The 16,605-nt window shown below is 50.1% G+C and overlaps 1 protein-coding gene across 2 annotated transcripts in view; it reads right to left on the reverse strand.

Moving 5' to 3' along the window:
* Positions 1–12,748: 12,748 nt before the first annotated feature.
* Positions 12,749–16,605, reverse strand: part of FSTL1 (follistatin like 1) — a 120,079-nt gene continuing 116,222 nt past the window's right edge. For both annotated transcript variants that reach the window (XM_075119129.1, XM_048819009.2), the window contains exon 11: positions 12,749–16,418. In XM_075119129.1, the coding sequence (XP_074975230.1) occupies positions 16,374–16,418 (45 nt within the window). In that variant the 3' untranslated portion in view covers positions 12,749–16,373. The remainder of the gene's footprint in view (positions 16,419–16,605) is intronic.

Here is a 16,605-nt window from a genome sequence, read left to right on the forward strand (position 1 = left end):
GAGAGCACTAGCTCTCCATGGAATTTAGCCATGGAGCTTCCAAGCCATGAGGTGCAGAGACTGTAGGTTCAGGTGGAGAAGGTGCCTGTGGTCCTGTGTGATCAGATCTGGGTAGAGGGGTAGGGCTATCGGGGCATCTATGGACAGCCCTAGGAGGGTCATGTACCAATGCTGCCACGGCCAAGACTGGTCCCTGAAAAGGGATGGGGAAGGGGAGTGGGAGGGAGGGAAGGAGGAGAACTGGAGGGAGTATTCCACCTGTACTGTGCGTAGGACCCAGCAGTCCGATGTTATACGGGACCACGCATGGTAGAAGTGGGATAGCTGGTTTAAAAACTGGGGGGATGGATCCTGGAACTGAGTTGGTAGGCTGTCCTTGAGCGTGCCTTCAAAAGCCTTGCTTGTTCCCTGGCTGGGGTTTATTCCGGCCTTGGTTAGGCGTGTTATTTGGCGGTCTATGCCTATTATTCCTGCCCCGTCTGTGATATGGGTCGTGCCTTGGGCAAGGTTGGTACTGCCTCTGCTGCAGAGGCTGGGGCTTGAAGGGCTTCCTCTGGGTTGCTGGTGTATGCATCCCGAGCGCCTTCACCATGGCCCTAGAGTGCTTAAGGCTGTGTAGCCTGGAGTTTGTTTGCTTGGAAAAAAGGCCCGAGCCCTCGAAGGGGAGGTCTTGGAGGGTGTTTTGGACCTCGGGAGGGAGGCCTGACACCTGCAGTCACACTGAGCGTCGCATGACCACTCCTGAGGCTATGGTTCTGGCCACAGAGTTGGCCAAATTGAGGGAGGCTTGCAGCGATGTTTTGGCTACCGCCTTCCCTTCCTTGATTAACATGGCAAACTCCAAGTGGGAGTCCTGCGGCAGGCGATCCTTAAACTTGGACATAGCGGTCCAAGAGTTGAAATTGTGTCTTTTAAGGATCGCCTGCTGGTTGGCTATGCATAGTTGAAGGCCCCCCGATGAGTAAACCTTTCAGCTGAAGAGGTCTAGGCATTTGGCCTCCTTGACCTTGAAGCCGAGGCTTGCTGACCCTGGTGTTCCTTCTCATTAACTGCTGAAACAACCAGGAAGCAGGGCGTTGGGTGGCAGAACAAGAACTCGTAGCCCTTGGATGGGGCGAAGTATTTTCTTTCCACCCCCCTGGCCATTGGTGTGATGGAAGCCAGGGTTTGCCAGATAGTATTGTAATTGCTCTGAATGGTCTTTATCAGAGGGAGTGCGACTCTGGAGGGACCTTCAGGAGCTAGGATGTCCACCATCAGGTCCTCCTGTTCGACAGTTTCCTGTTGAGGGCGATCTTGCGGAGAAGCACCTGGTGAGCCCTATGGTCAATCGGTGGTGGTCCTGAAACTGATGTACCATCCACTGCTTCATCTGGGAAAGAGGAGGACGTGAGCTGCTGTCGGTTGCTCTCATCCTGACCATCCTGTAAATCCCCATAGGCCTGGGCTCGCGTCGGGGCCCGACGAGGCTGCCACCTCCTGAGATGTTGTCTGTCTCGGTAACGGCACGGGCACTGGACCTGCCACCGTCGGCCACTCTTGGGCATCCGAGGGCGGGCTAGAGAGCGTTGCCTCTCTCGCCATCGAGGAATGCCTATGTGGCGACCTGGAGTGGTGTCGCGTGGAGTGTCCAGATCTAGACGCTCTGGAAAGAGTGCCCTGTTTTGATAGTAGGCCCATGGGGTCCAAAAAGGCCACTGTCCCAGAGGTGGCCACTGTGTCTGCCAAGCTGTGTGGGACTCTCTGCTAGCTATGTTGTGGTGTCTACTGTAGCTGGAGCTACCAGAGTCGGCTTCGGAGCCGGAGGACGCCGATGGAGAGGACCAAGGTGGTGCCGATCCTTGAGCGGCCGTAGGGTGCGGGTTGGGGACTGGTGCAGAGATGATAAGGACTGCGAATGGTACTGGGTGTCCTGAGTCCGGGACTGGTGCCTTTCGTGCGGTGCCGGGGAGGTGGTTGGTGCCGCGCTCCAATGCTGGGTGACCGATGGCATCGTGGAACGGTGTCTAGACGCCAGCGAGCGCGCCGTGAGTATGTCTGCCTCTGGCACCGTAACCTCGTGTTAGGTCGCAGGTGCTGGGGAGTGGCGCTGTGCCGAGCTTGAATGGGAAGGGGAATGGTGCCGTGAGCAGTGCCGGATCAGTGACCTCGAGCGGCGCACCATTGCTGGTTTTTTTTTGGACGGCACCCGCCAGGGCGGTGCCAGAGGCTTCTCCCTGCATGGGAGGGGATTTGGCGCCGACAGCTTGATGAGGTCCTTGGCTGCCTCAAATGTGTCGGGCGTGGAGGGGGGGGTTCCAGGACCACCTCCAGACACTCATTGGCACTGAAGTCGCTGGGTACCGGACTCAACAGGGCTTGTGGCGCCTGAGTTGATGGTGCCGGCTCCTGGCGGGGGCCTGAATCTTGTCTTTGCGTGCCAGGAGCTTCTCTATGCCTCTTGGTTGCTCTTTGGGGAGAGCGCCCTCTTTCCCCCTTCTTATGATACTTAGCCGGTGCCGGAGTGGTCGAGTGGTGCCGAGGTTGGTTGGCCTGCCTCAGTGCTGGTGGTTTACGGTGCCTGGGCAGTGCCGGATCGTGCACCGATGCCAGGACACTTCTCACCGAGGAACCCGGGCCCGCTGCCGGGTGGTCTGGGGCCGCCGGTTGCAGCGCGGCCTCCATGAGCAGCTGCTTAAGACGAAAGTCTCTTTCTTTCTTAGTGCATGGTTTAAAGGCCTTGCAGATCTTGCAGTGCTCAGCCTGATGTGCCTCTTCCAGACACCGGAGACAGGAGTCGTGAGGGTCGCTGTTAGGCATAGACTTGCGGCAAGTGGTGCAAACTTTGAAACCCTGGGCTTGCAGCATACCCTGCAGCCCAAGGCTGGTGCTGGAACTAGTTCCCAGACACCTGAAACTACAAACTGTATTTAACTACTTGATAACTATCGAAGAACTACTCTAACTAGAAAACTGAATAGGCTAAGGGATTGCTTGTGAGCGAGAGAGCACGTTCTAATGCTGTCATGGACTGTAAGAAGGAACTGAAGGGGAGTTGGGCTGGCAGGGTACTATATACACCACCATAAAGGCGCCACTCTCGGGGGCTCCCCTGCCATCCTGACGGGAGCTGCTAAGGCGAAAAGTTTCCGACGTCCGTGCAAGCGACGCACGCACACCTAATTGGAATGGACGTGAACAATCACTCGAAGAAGAAGGAAGTGTTATTTACTCCTTCTCATAACACAAGAACTAGGGGCCACCAAATGAAATTAATAGGTAGCAGGTTTAAAACAAACAAAAGGAAGTATTTTTTCACACAACGCACAGTCAACCCATGGAACTCCTTGCCAGAGGATGTTGTGAAGGCCAAGACTATAACAGGGTTCAAAAAAGAACTTATCTAGGTTCATGGAGGATAGGTCCATAAATGCCTATTGGCCAAGATACAAGATCCTCTGCTTGGGATAACCCTAAACCTCTGAGTGCTCTGACTACAAGAAGACGGGTGGATCACTCCATAATTGCCCTGTTCTGTTCATTCTCCTGCAGCTCTGGCAGAGGCCATTATCAGGGACAGGAGGCTGGGCAAGATGGACCATGGTCTGACCCAGTATGATCTGATTTCTGTTCCTGGCTCTGACACTGACTTAGGCCTTGTCTACACTACACAGGTTCTGTTAAAACATCTGTTCGGGCAGAACCCCCTAGTATAGATGAAGGCTTGGTCTACGCTTAAAATTTATCCCAGCATAGCTCTGTTGGTAAGGGGTGTGAAAAAAATCACACACACATCCAGGTGACATGCCTATGCCCACAAAACCCCAGTGTAGATGCGTACACTCATTCAGGGAGGTGGTATTTCTGTGTCAGCAGAAAAACCCCTTCTGTCTGTGTACACTGCGTCTACACTAGGGGGCTCTGCTGGCTTACGTGCTGTAGGGTAGACATAGAAGTGGCATACGCTGAAAGAAGGAGGAGTTCTGTCAGTAGCATAGCACCACTTCCCTGAATGGCATTAGCTATGTTGCCAGAAGCCATCTTCTCTTGGGCATAGCTACGTGTACGCCAAGGATTTTGTCAGCATAGCTATGTTGGCTTGTGGTTGTTTTTTTCACACCCCTGACTAGCTTTGCTATACTGACAAAAAATTGTATATAGACTTGGCGTGAGGCTCCAATCCTGCAAATGCTTAGCCATGGTCTGCACTTAAAATTTAGCTTGACCAAGCTATGTCTCAAGTAATGGTCTCAAGTTGCAGCGGGGAAGGTTTAGGTTGGATATTAGGAAAAACTTTTTCACTGGAGGGTGGTGAAGCACTGGAATGGGTTACCTAGGGAGGTGGTGGAATCTCCTTCCTTTGAGGTTTTTTTAAGGTCAGGCTTGACAGAGCCCTGGCTGGGATGATTTAGTTGGTGTTGGTCCTGCTTTGAGCAGGGGGTTGGGACTAGATGACCTCCTGAGGTCCCTTCCAACCCTGATATTCTATGATTCTATGTCACTCAGGTGTGAAAACTTCACACCCCCTGAGCACCACAACGAAGCTGACCTAACCCCTGGTGTAGATGCAGCTAGGTCAACAGAAGAATCGGTCCATCAACCTAGCTACTGGGGAAGTAGATTAACTACAGTGACCAAAACCCCACTTCCATCTCTGTAGGAAGCATCTATACCAGGGTGCTACAGTGGCACAGTTGCAGCGCCGTAGCTGTGTCCCTGTAGCACCTGTAGGGTAGAAATGGGCTTAATTAAATGGGCCTATCAGTAAAGTAGGGTGACCAGATGTCTGGATTTTGGACAGTCCCAATATTCGGGGCTTTATCTTATATAGGCGCCTATTACCCCCCCCATCCCAGTTTTTCACATTTGCTGTCTGGTCACACTACAGTAAAGTTATGTCTGTTTATGAGTGTTTGCAGACTCGTGGCTCTGAACAAGTCACTTCACTTCTTTGTGTTTTTGTTTTCCCCACCCATAAATGAAAAAAACAAATAATTAATTACCTACCTCACTCTGCAGTTGGGAGGCTTAATAAATGAATGTATGCAGGGTGCTTTGAAGTCCTCAGCTGAAATATGCTATAGAAGTATGAAGGATTGTAGCTGTAGTGTGTTGTGAGGGTTGTTGCATTCTAATATCCTATATTTGGTTGTGCAGAACTTCCCAAAGGTCTGAGGTAGCAGGTTGAAATTTTCTAAGCCTGCTCAAAGGGAACTTTTTTTCCCCCTGTCAAATTTGAGGTAAAATGGTTCAACCATTTAAGACAAGAAAGAGTGGAGGAAAAAAATATTAGGAGCAGAACAGTGACATTTGGCTGGGATAAGAGCCCTCATTAAGGGGAAACCCCCTTTGAGCATCTGGTGAAAAAAATCACACTTTCTACATGCAGCTTCCATATAGATCCATTTTTAGCACTTCTACCAGTGTGTGGAGAGAAGACAGCTGCACTACACTATGCCCATGTGCACTGGCTCTTTCACTGGCAGAAGGTGCCCAGGAACTTTGTGGGGGATCAGGTACAAAGTATTTCCTCTTCTGCAGAGCTCAGGAATTTTGCAGAAAAGTAACAAAGAATCCCTTTTCCTGTGGACCTCAGAAAACACACAGGACGGAGTATTCTCTGTAGCTGCGGAACTCCATACAAAAGGGGAATCTCAATGGGAACTGGAGGTTGGGAGGTGAAAGAAGGAGCCAATGATTGGGAGAAAGGCTGAGGGAAGGAGGAGGAACCAGTGGTGGAGGTATAAAAGGCGTAAAGGACACAGGGGTACTTGTGTCGCTGAGTGCACACCTTGTGCAGGGCAGAGTATTCTAATGCCATCTAGCCAAATTGTTTCAGGTAATGGAATTTATTTTTTCCTTAAAATCCCAGGAAATTCCACTGGGGAAAAAAATGGTTACCTTCTGGTAACTTGACAGGTTTCAGAGGAACAGCCGTGTTAGTCTGTATTCTGTATTCTGATGAAGTGAGCTGTGGCTCACGAAAGCTCATGCTCAAATAAATTGGTTAGTCTCTAAGGTGCCACAAGTACTCCTTTTCTTCTGGTAACTGTTGTTCTTTGAGACGTGTTTTCAATGTCCATTCCAATCAGGTGTGTGCTCGCCACTTGCATACCAGCTGGAAGATTTTCCCCTTAGCAACGTCCATAGGGTCGGCCTGGGCACCTCCTGGAGTCGTGCCTTCATGGAACCAATATAGGACCCTGTCGACCTGCCATCCCGGCAGTTCTTTCTTGCCAGCTGCTCTGACAGAGGGGTCAGAGGGTGGGTATTGGAATGGACATGAACAACACATCTTGAAGAACAACAGTTACGAGAAGGTGAGAAACTGTTTTTTCTTCTTCGAGTGCTTGTTCATGTTCATTGCAATCAGGTGACTCCCAAGCCTAAATTCAGGAGGTGGGGTCGGAGTCATCCACTGATTGGAGCACGGCTCGTCCGAAGGCTGCGTCGTCTCTGGCCTGCTGAGTGATCGCATAGTGCTTGATGAAAGTGTGTATAGAGGACCACGTTGCTGCCCTGCAGATTTCCTGTGTGGGGACCTGCGCCAGGAATGCTGCTGAGGAGGCCTGAGCCCTGGTGGAGTGCTCAGTGATTGGCGGAGCCGGCACATTTGCCAAGTTGTACCACTCCCGAATGCATGATGTGATCCATGATGAGATACGTTGTGATGAGACAGGGAGGCCTTTTATTGTGTCGGCCACGGCCACGAATAACTGGACAGACTTTCGGAACGGCTTCGTTCTCTTGGTATAGAAGGCTAGCGCCCCACGGAATCCAATGAGTGAAGCCTCTGCTCCCTGCCGCTGGAGTGCGGCTTAGGGTAGAATACTGGGAGGAAGATGTCCTGGTTGATGTGAAACTGGCAGACAACCTTTGGGAGAAAGGTCGGGTGAGGTCTGAGCTGAACCTTGTCCTTATGGAATACCGTGTAAGGGGGCTCTGATATAAGGGTCCTGAGCTCCGACTCTCTCCTAGCTGAGGTTATCACCACCAGAAATGCCACCTTGTATGAGAGATAAAGCAGGGAGCACGTCGATGGTGGTTCAAATGGTGGTCCCGTAAGTCTGGAAAGGACTAGATTGAGGTCCCAAGCTGGGATAGGCTTTCGTACTTGCACGGATAGTCTGTTGAGACCTTTAAGGAAATCGCTGACCACTGGATTTGCGAAGACTGAGTAGCCCTCTGTGCCCAGATGGAAGGTGGAGATGGCAGCCAAGTGAACCCTTATTGACGACATGGACAGTGCTTGTTGCTTAAGATGGAGGAGGTAGTCCAGTATAAATGGCACCAAGGCGCGCGTCAGAGACTGACGGTGCTGCTCCAACCAGAAGGAGAACCTCTTCCACTTGGCAAGGTCCGTCGCCCTTGTGGAGGGCTTTCTATTGCTCAGGAGAACTTGTCTGACTTGATCAGAGCAGGACAGCTTGGTGTTCAGCCATGGAGCTTCCATGCTGTAAGGTGGAACAACTCTAGGTTCAGGTGCCGGAGGCAGCCGTGATCTTGCGTGATTAGGTCTGGGACGAGTGGTAGGGTGACCGGAGTTGCCATGGACATTTCCAGGAGCGATGTGAACCAGTGCTGGTGTGGCCAGGCTGAAGCTATCAATACACCCCCCCACCCTCCCCAATTCCCTGGTGGTTGATGCAGCCAAATCAGCGAGAGCGCCAGGGCTACCAGGACCCCTCCCCTAAGAATAGGAAGGCAAAAAAACTTGACCTTTTTGGCAGGAAGGTTTATTCCACTGGGGGACTACAGCTCTGTATTGCAAACCAACAGGCCATCGTGAACAGATACACACACAACACCTGCGCTGCAGTGGCCAAGTTTGCGGAGCTCCTGCTGCAGGACTCTCGCGCAGAGTTCTCGGCATTGGTGGTGGAGGAGGGAAAGCTGGTTTCCCGAGTGTCCCTACAGGCAGCACTGGATGCAGCAGATGCAGCCTCACATTCCTGGTTGCAGGTCTCTGATCTGCCCCACAAGGTCCAGCAAACAATCCCGGACTTCCCCATTGAGGTCTTGGCCCTCTTTTCCAATAAGACGGATAAGAGACTCCATAGTCTGAAAAACTCAAGGGTCACCCTCAGATCTTTGGGGCTCCATTTGCCACCCGCTCAACGTAGGCATTTCTGGCCACAGCCTCTCTCCAGGTTCTACCAACCTCAGAACCGCCAGGACGCTCCTCCTAGGAGGAATAGGTGCGGTAGAAGGAGGAGGCAGCACCCCTCCTCAGGCCAGGGCTTGGGCCAGCCCAAGCCACCGCCCAGCCCCAGACCAGCCTTTTGAGGGTGTGGTCGAGGACGGTGCATCAGTACTGAAACTGGATCCAACCTCTCTTACTTTTTCGTCCCAACTGTCCTCCTTTTACTGTGCATGGTCCCATATCACCTTGGACTGCTGGGTGCTCCACATGGTAGAGAGGGGATATTCCATCCAATTCTGTGCCCTCCCACTCTTCCACCCACCTTCCCCGTCCCTCTTCAGGGACCCCTCTCACAAGCAACTTCTTACATGGGAAGTGCACTAGCTCCTCTCGGTAGGGGCAGTGGGAGAGGTTCCTCAGGAGCAAAGGAGCAAGGGCTTCTACTCCCAGTATTTCCTAATACTGAAAGCCAAGGGTGGCCTCAGGCCCATCCTGGACCTGCAGGAACTCAACAAGTTCGTCAAAAAACTCAGGTTCCGCATTTGGCCTCCATTATCCCCTCATCAGATCCAGGGGACTGGTATGCTGCCCTCGACTTGAAGGACATGTATTTTCACATAGCAATAATTCCTCCTCATAGAAATACTTCAGGTATGTGGTTAACAACAGCCACTATCAGTTTACTGTCCTCCCATTTGGCCTGTTAGCGGCACCTCGGGTGTTTACCAAGTGCATGGCAGTCGTGGCGGCATTCCTGCGCAAGCTGGAATGCTTGCACCTTGACGACTGGCTAATAAAAAAGGCCACTCCAGATCTCAAGTGGAGGCGCAGGTCGCCTTCATAAGAAGGACATTAGACAAACTGGGTCTCCTTATAAATGAGGCCAAATCGACAGTGTCCCCTGTGCAGAGGATTGAGTTTATAGGGGCAGTGCTAGACTCGACTCAAGCCAGGGCATACCTCCCAGAAGCCAGGTTTCGGTCACTGGGCGACATCATACGGGGCCTCGGGCAGTTCCCCACCACTACAGCAAGGAATTGCTTGAAGCTCCTAGGGCACATGGCTGCTTGTACCTACGTAGTACAGCATGCCAGACTCAGGCTTCGCCCACGGCTAGTGTCAGTATATCGACTAGTTCGGGACGCTTTGGACAGGATCATAACCCTGCCTTGCCTGATACTAGACTCCCTCCTGTGGGGGCTTGACCCACAGGTAGTATGTGCAGGGATCCCCTTCACCAGCCCCAAGCCATCCCTCTCATTAGTGACAAATGCGTCAGATCTGGTATGGGGGGTACATTTGGGAACCTCAGGTCACAAGGCCTCTGGCCTTGGCGGACCTCACTCTGAATATCAGTGTCAGAGAGCTGAGAGCGGTGCACCTGGCTGCCAGATTTTCAGAGCCCATTTTTCAGGCAGATGTGTATCAGTCCTCATGGACAACACCACGGCAATGTTTTATATCAACAAATGGGGGGGGTGCACGCGCCTCTCCCTTGTGCCAGGAAGCCCTCATGCTGTGGGACTTCTGTGTAGCGCACTTGATACACCTGCAGGTATCAGACCTCCCTGGGATACAGAATGAGCTGGCGGACTGTTACAGCAGGTCTTTTCACGGCCACGAGTGGTCCCTCTGGCCAGACATAGTGAGCTCAATCTTCCAACACTGGGGCTTTCCCCAAGTAGACCTGTTCGCCATGCACCGCAATAGGAAGTGTCAACTATTCTGTTCCTTCCTGAGTCACAGCCCCACGAGCCCAGGCTCCATCGCGGATGCCTTCCTACTTCCATGGGGAGGCTGTCTCCTATACACGTTCCTGCCAGTTCCTCTCGTTCACAGGGTGCTCCTCAAGATCCACAGGGACCGAGCCCTAGTGATATTGATAGCTTTGGCCTGGCCACACCAGCACTGGTTCACATCGCTCCAGGAATGTCCATGGCAACTCCAGTCACCCTACCAGTCGTCCCGGACCTAATCACGCAGGATCACGGCCACCTCCAGCACCCGAACCTCGAGTTGCTCCACCTCACAGCATGGAACCTGATTGGAATAGACATGAACAAGCACTCGAAGAAGAAACTATGTTAAGAGACTATTAATGTTGCACAGTTAAGCATTCAAATGTCAGGAAATGCCAAAGTTATGATTGCTTATACAACCTTAACTCTGCCCCTTTGCTCAAATTGTAGTCTTTAGATGATTACCTGCTATTTGTCATGTAAGACCATATAATATCATTTAGCTTTTTCTAGCTTGCAAAGTACACAGCAAATGAGACAGGCACTCCAAGCATCTGTTCTTACGAACTGTTGCATACACAGGATAATATACCGTGGCTAAAGATGCTACATGTATGTATTTAAGATTGTGGAAAAAAAGATATGATGTTATATTATCTAAGCACTAGAATGTGAGCATATAATTAAAGGCTATTTTGTAATAGCTTGCACAAAAGCTGGCAGAGTTAAGGTTGTTTGTTCAGCCTTAACGTTGGTATTTTTTAACTTTTGAGTGCTTAACTGTGTATCCTTAATAGTCTATCAAATTTGGGGGGGAAAGCTGAAAGGTTATTAAATGGAATTATTATTAAAAATGATCCAAACAGGATCCCAGGAATTACATACCTCAAGCCTCACCTCCATATGAGGGGAACAGCTGTAAAGAGTAGTTAAACATTTTGGTAAGTATAGTTTGATAGAGGCAAACCAGCCTGGCATCTGTGATTATTGCACCCCTTAAGCCCATTAAAGGGTATTTTTGCTTTTTTAAAATGTTAATAAGATAGATAAAAGTGACCAACTAGACATAATTTACCTGAGGTTTCATGAAGCTTTTGATAAGGTTCCTCAAAAGTGGGTATTAAGGGACCTGCATAACTGCTGGGTAAGGAACAACAACTTCTGTACATGACACTTGGTTAGGTGACAGTAAAGAAAGGCATGTATTGAGTTGCTCCATGGAGTGGAAGGGGGGTGAATATGTTATCTATCGTACATTTTTGAATCATTTGGAGGGGGGGACTGGCCATTGAGCTGGTGATGTTTGTTATTCGCACAATGTAGCTTCACCTGGTAAAAATTACAGTGGATCATGTGAAATTCCAGAGGGACTTAAACACACTGGGAGAGCCGGCAGGATGATGGTAAGTGACACCAATAGGGAAAAGTGACAGTGAAGCACAGTGGCATAAGTCAAGGGATGGGTTCACCTCATTTTCTGACAGGACACATGGGCCCTGGTGATAGATACGCAGCGAGCAGGCACTGGCTGTGGCATAAGGGGCTGCAACTTGCCCTCCACCGGGCGGCAGTACAGACAAAAATCGGCATGGTTGGCCTGGAAGGAGGCGTGGCCATGGCAGCTGGAGGAAATAGAGAGTCCGTGCACATTGAGACTTTTCCCCACTGAGTACACAAATGGCTCCAGCGTGGCTGAGTTTTGGAGCAATAGCTTTGGGATGATGGGCTGGAAAGTGGCTTTGCCACATGATTTTCCCTCTCATGTGCCTGCTGTGGATTCTTTCGAATACTCCCTGCAGCTTACAGCACTACAAGGATGAGGTGCCGACTTCAGAACTGCCTTTGCAAGCAGCAGGCACCAATGATGCCTGTAGTTTCACAATAGTACCTTGGTGCACAAGACACAGAATGGATGCAAACCCCTACAGGTCAGAGCCTGCTTCAGGAGCTATGAAACCTGTGACTACGGGGGCCCCTGCTGTGCGGGACAGCTGCAAGTGTGAGATGGGGTGGTGGGGCTGGTACGTGCACTCTGCTAGCTATATAAAGCTCTGTCTCAGGTCCGGGAGAACTACTCCGACGTGGAGAAGGGGGGAGAGAATAATACGCATTTTACAAACATCAATTCATTGATCCCGCCAACCCGCATGTAGGGTACTTTGATCATCCCCAGCACAGAACGATGCAGTGACTTGCTCAAGGTCACGTAGCCGTGCTGTGTGTGGTACTGAACGCTCGATAGTGGCATGGAGTCTTTTGTACTGTCCTCCAAACACAACAGTGAATCAATGTCAGTGCTAGGAGTAAAAATCCTGCGCCGTTTGGCCATGGGTTTGTTCTGCCCGACCAACCCACCCACAGCGCATGGAGAAGGGAGGCCCTTGGATCCTTACTAAATACGGATCTTGTGGTCACATCCCAGCTGGGCCCCCTCATGCTTGGTACTGTACAGACACATCATGGTGAGAAATTTGCTGGCCTCCTTTTTTGACTCCATTGCATGAGTAACTGAACGAGCAGATTGGGAAGGGGGCATGGAGCAGACTGGGAGGCAGCAGTAGCAACTAATGACTAGAGCAAGTGACTGGGACTCAGGACTTCTAGGTTCTATTCCCTTCTCTACCCCCGACTCTCTGCATGACTGTGGGCAAATCCCTTCCTCAGCTTCCCCATTTATAACATGGGGTAATGATAGTGACTCACCTTGTAAAGTGCTTTGAGCCTTGTTGGAAAGCAGTTACAGTCTGCAAGTGCAAATAATGAACACTCTTATTTTTATTGCTGAGAAAGGAAGAGCGATTGTGAGGACTGTCAAGGGAGCTCAGAAACCCTAAAGCGGATTGTACTGTGGTCTTATTTAAAATAAAAAAAAGGAACAAATGAAACATTATGATTTTGTTTTGTTTATTTGGCAGTTATATCCAACTCCCTCCCCACAAAAAAATACAAAACCAAGTAACATAAGTGCACAAATGAAACCTACAGAATACTGATAAATTTCACACACATACACAAGGGAGAGAGAGAGAAAGAAGGGGTTATTTTGTATTGGCCTTTGTAAAAAATGCCTTTCCCGCCCCTTGCAGACTCTACAGCGAATATCCTAGAGAACTGGCATTTTCCTGACTCACTGGCCAGATCACACCCTAGGAATTCGAGATAGAAAAGTCTGTTGTGTGATACGGTTTTTTACCACTCAGCCTGGGTAGGGCTGTTCCTTTTATAACATACTGGGGCCACACCCTTCGACTTGCGAGATGTTCATGCACCATTTGGGTACAACAGCCCTTGAAACCAGCAATGTTTTCAACACGTTACATCTTAAATGATATTTTTCTTCTTAGGGAACACAAAGGAAATGAAAAGGTTCTGTAGGAGGCAGCCCTGTCTCTACAGAGAGCAATTAACTATGGCCCAGTTGTCCTGCTTTAATCTGTGTGGCAGTGAAATCTCACATGCCCAGACTTTGCCTCACCAAGGGTCACTTTTGTGGCTTGTCAGGGGGTACCACATATTTTGCATAAACTGGAGCAGATTGTGGCTACTGTTTTATTAGGGTCATGCTGTTGAGACTACAGATCACAGCATGCAATGTTCCACGTTGACCTGAGCAGCCTGACTGCATTGCATGCTGGGACCTGTAGTCTCCACAGCCTACACACCTACAGTACATTGGAGGATTCTCACAGGTCATGTTGCGTAAAACTCTGCAAACTGCATAACGCCTTCAGCCACAGTTTGATGCCCCCCCCCACTGCACATACTTGGCTCCTCAGCTGACCCTTCCTCCTTTGGGATCTTACTGGTTGGGAAATAAGCTGTTCTTCCCACTGATGAAAATGTTTGCTTTTTAAGGCATGTTGTTGCATTTTCCCTAAGGCACTTTAATGGGGTAAGTGGTCTCAGCTGGAAGGTGGTAGGAAAGGAGGTGGGAGGTATGAGCTACTTTCACTATTTCAGACTAAGGCAAAGAATTAAAACAGTGTGCCAGTGACTCCAGACCCAATGTGCTCTATACATCCATTTGTAGAGCAGGTGGGAAGAGTAGGGGGCATGTCCATCGGGTACTCCCATCTCACCAACCAATTCCTTTGATACCACTAATGAGGGAGAGGGAACAAAAATAATTTCACTCTGAATTCCCAGAGTAGCATTTCCCCCCCCTCAAACTGGGTGTCATCCCCCCCCTGCGTTCTAGGGACTAATTCACTTCTCACCTACTCCAGTGTAAATCTGATGTAATGCCATTGACATTGCTCCTGATTTACACCAACATGAGTCAGAATCAGCTCACTGTCTTAGTTACTTCAAAGCCTCGAAGCACTGTGGGCAGATTCTGATCTCCTGCTGGTGTAAATCTGGAGTAACTGCACTGAAGTCAATGGAGATACCTTAGAGTTACACAGGTATAACTGAGATCAGCGTCTGGCCCTGTCTCTCTGAAGTCCATGGTATGAAGAGACAGTGGCAATATCAAGACCAAGACAACAGTACAAGAGACTAGCCGATAACTGTACCACAGTTCAAGCTTTCTTCTTTCCCTACACTAACTGACTCTTCCCCTTCTCTGCCTGGAAAGCGCTTTGAATAAAGGGAAGGCTACAGCTCAACTTTGCTCATCTTGCCTCAAGCAGAACTAACTCTAACTGAGGCCAATGGGAGGTTTGCTTGAGTAATCACTAGGGAGTGCCAGGCATGAGGTGATTGTTCAGCTTATTCAAAGGGAGAAGACTGAAGCCAGAATCATCTTGACTCAGCCTAAGTGTAATGACTGGGAATGTGCACCAAAGCATAACTGGAACAGGGAAATGGGTGTGTATGTGTGTGTATATGAAGTAAAGTTGAATATAACAGGAGAACCCATTGGGCTTGAGGGGACGGGGTCACTGACACAATACCATTCCCTCAAAGAGTATCACAGTTGTAACTAGGCCCAATGTTCAGAGAAGAAAAAAAGTGGCCAAAAGAAAATGATCCAGAAAGGGAAGCTACAATGGTCAGAGATGGACTGATCTCAGCACACAGGCCTGGCAGGCTGCCAGAGGGGGATGTGCGCAGGTCCCTGATCTTAACCCAATTCAGGTGGAACCTCAGAATACAGGCCAGAGACAATCTGGCTGATTTACCCTTGAATTTGACAGAGGGAGAGAGATGATCACTCACATTGCAGGCTGCAGCTGATAGATGTATTAAAAGGGCTAGCTAGATAGCAAACTAAATATTGGACAGTCCCTCTGTCCTTTGTTTAGTGTATTAGCCTGTACTCCCTTCCAGGCATTCATGTGATTTAGGGAGACCTCGTGCAGTAAAACCTGGCAGCACAGGATGGGATAGTCTGCAAACTAGAGAGCCAGAGAAAGACCCACAGGGTCTGTCTGCGTCCAGCAGCCTCAATGAAGAAACCCCTTTATATTCACTATACCCTGTCCACTGTGAGGGACACTGCAGCACCAAGCTGAGAAGTGCCCTGAAGCTTTGGGCTTAGAAGCTGTTCTGATTGTACATACTGGATACAGGCAAATGCAAACCGTGCACAGGAATCGCAGCACTTTCAAAAGCAACCAGCAAAACCAATGGTTTTGCTTTCTTGAAAGATCTAAAGCTACTGCCTAAAAATACAAAAGCTCAGTTGCTACCCTAGAAAATAAAGTTGTAAAAAAAAAAAAAAAAGGATGTGTGATAAGAGAAAATACGGTAATGTAGCACCTTTGTGAGAGGACTGGAGAGATAGGGGGCTAGGAGGACAACAAAGGGAATAGTGTGACTTTGGAGCCCACAAGGCGTTGGAGGAGCTGCTAGGGATTGGCTGGCTGCAGGCAGGGAGGAGCATGCTGGGCAGCTCACTAGGAACTCCAGGAGTCAAGTAAAGTCAATTAGCCCAAGGGGAGATGCCTGAGGTGAGGCCCATGGAAGCTGGAAGGGGAAGGATGGTGCCAGGTGGACAGGGAGGATGGGGAAAGGACAGAAAGGAGAACAGGAGAGGAGGAGGTTGGGAGAAGGCAGAAAGGTACACGGAAGACAAGAAGATGGTGGTGACCTGAGGCCACATCCCTGGCTGATTGTTCCCCACAGGATGCATGCTCAGCCACAGAACTTTCCCTTACATGTTCCTGCTGCCAAGGTGGGTGCACACTAAACCCTAGAAATTGGAAGATTCCCAGGAGGTTAACGCCCCCCCCCCCAGCACTTACCTCCCCCTTCCCCAGGTTTTCCTTTTGGCACAGAATTCCCTGCTCATTGCCTAAAGACGTCCTCTGTGAGGGGTATTCTGGAGGCTGCTGTAATTCCCTCCTGTCCTCACCAGCCTCCAGCAGTGACTCCCCCGACCAGGTGGACTGTGCTCCCCTCCCCTGCTTCCTTTTTTAATAACAAAACAAAAACCTCATCGCTAAACAACGTAAATATCCGTGACTGGGCAACTGTAGCAGACACTTGTGCATACTGAGCTCGGCGCTGAAGGACAGGGCAGTGGATCTGGCCTGTCCCTTGGGCTCCTCCAGTGAGGAGGCCCCTTATATCTCTTTGGTGCTCATTCGCTTGGTCTTCTCAGCCGTCTCCTGCAGAGAGAGAGAGCATTAGATTGAGGCCCTGCGGTTCCACATTAATGCTGGTGAGAGGTGCCAGCAGACTGAAGGCTTCTGTTTCTCCATAGGACAGTACAACATGGGCAGCAGCAGGCTCACCCCTCAAACTACCTCCATCAAATGTGCCTCACCCCTGCCGTGGAGGGACCATCCCAAAGGG

This window comes from Caretta caretta, chromosome 1 (genome assembly GCF_965140235.1).
Source record: "Caretta caretta isolate rCarCar2 chromosome 1, rCarCar1.hap1, whole genome shotgun sequence".
NCBI classification, from domain to species: domain Eukaryota; kingdom Metazoa; phylum Chordata; order Testudines; family Cheloniidae; genus Caretta; species Caretta caretta.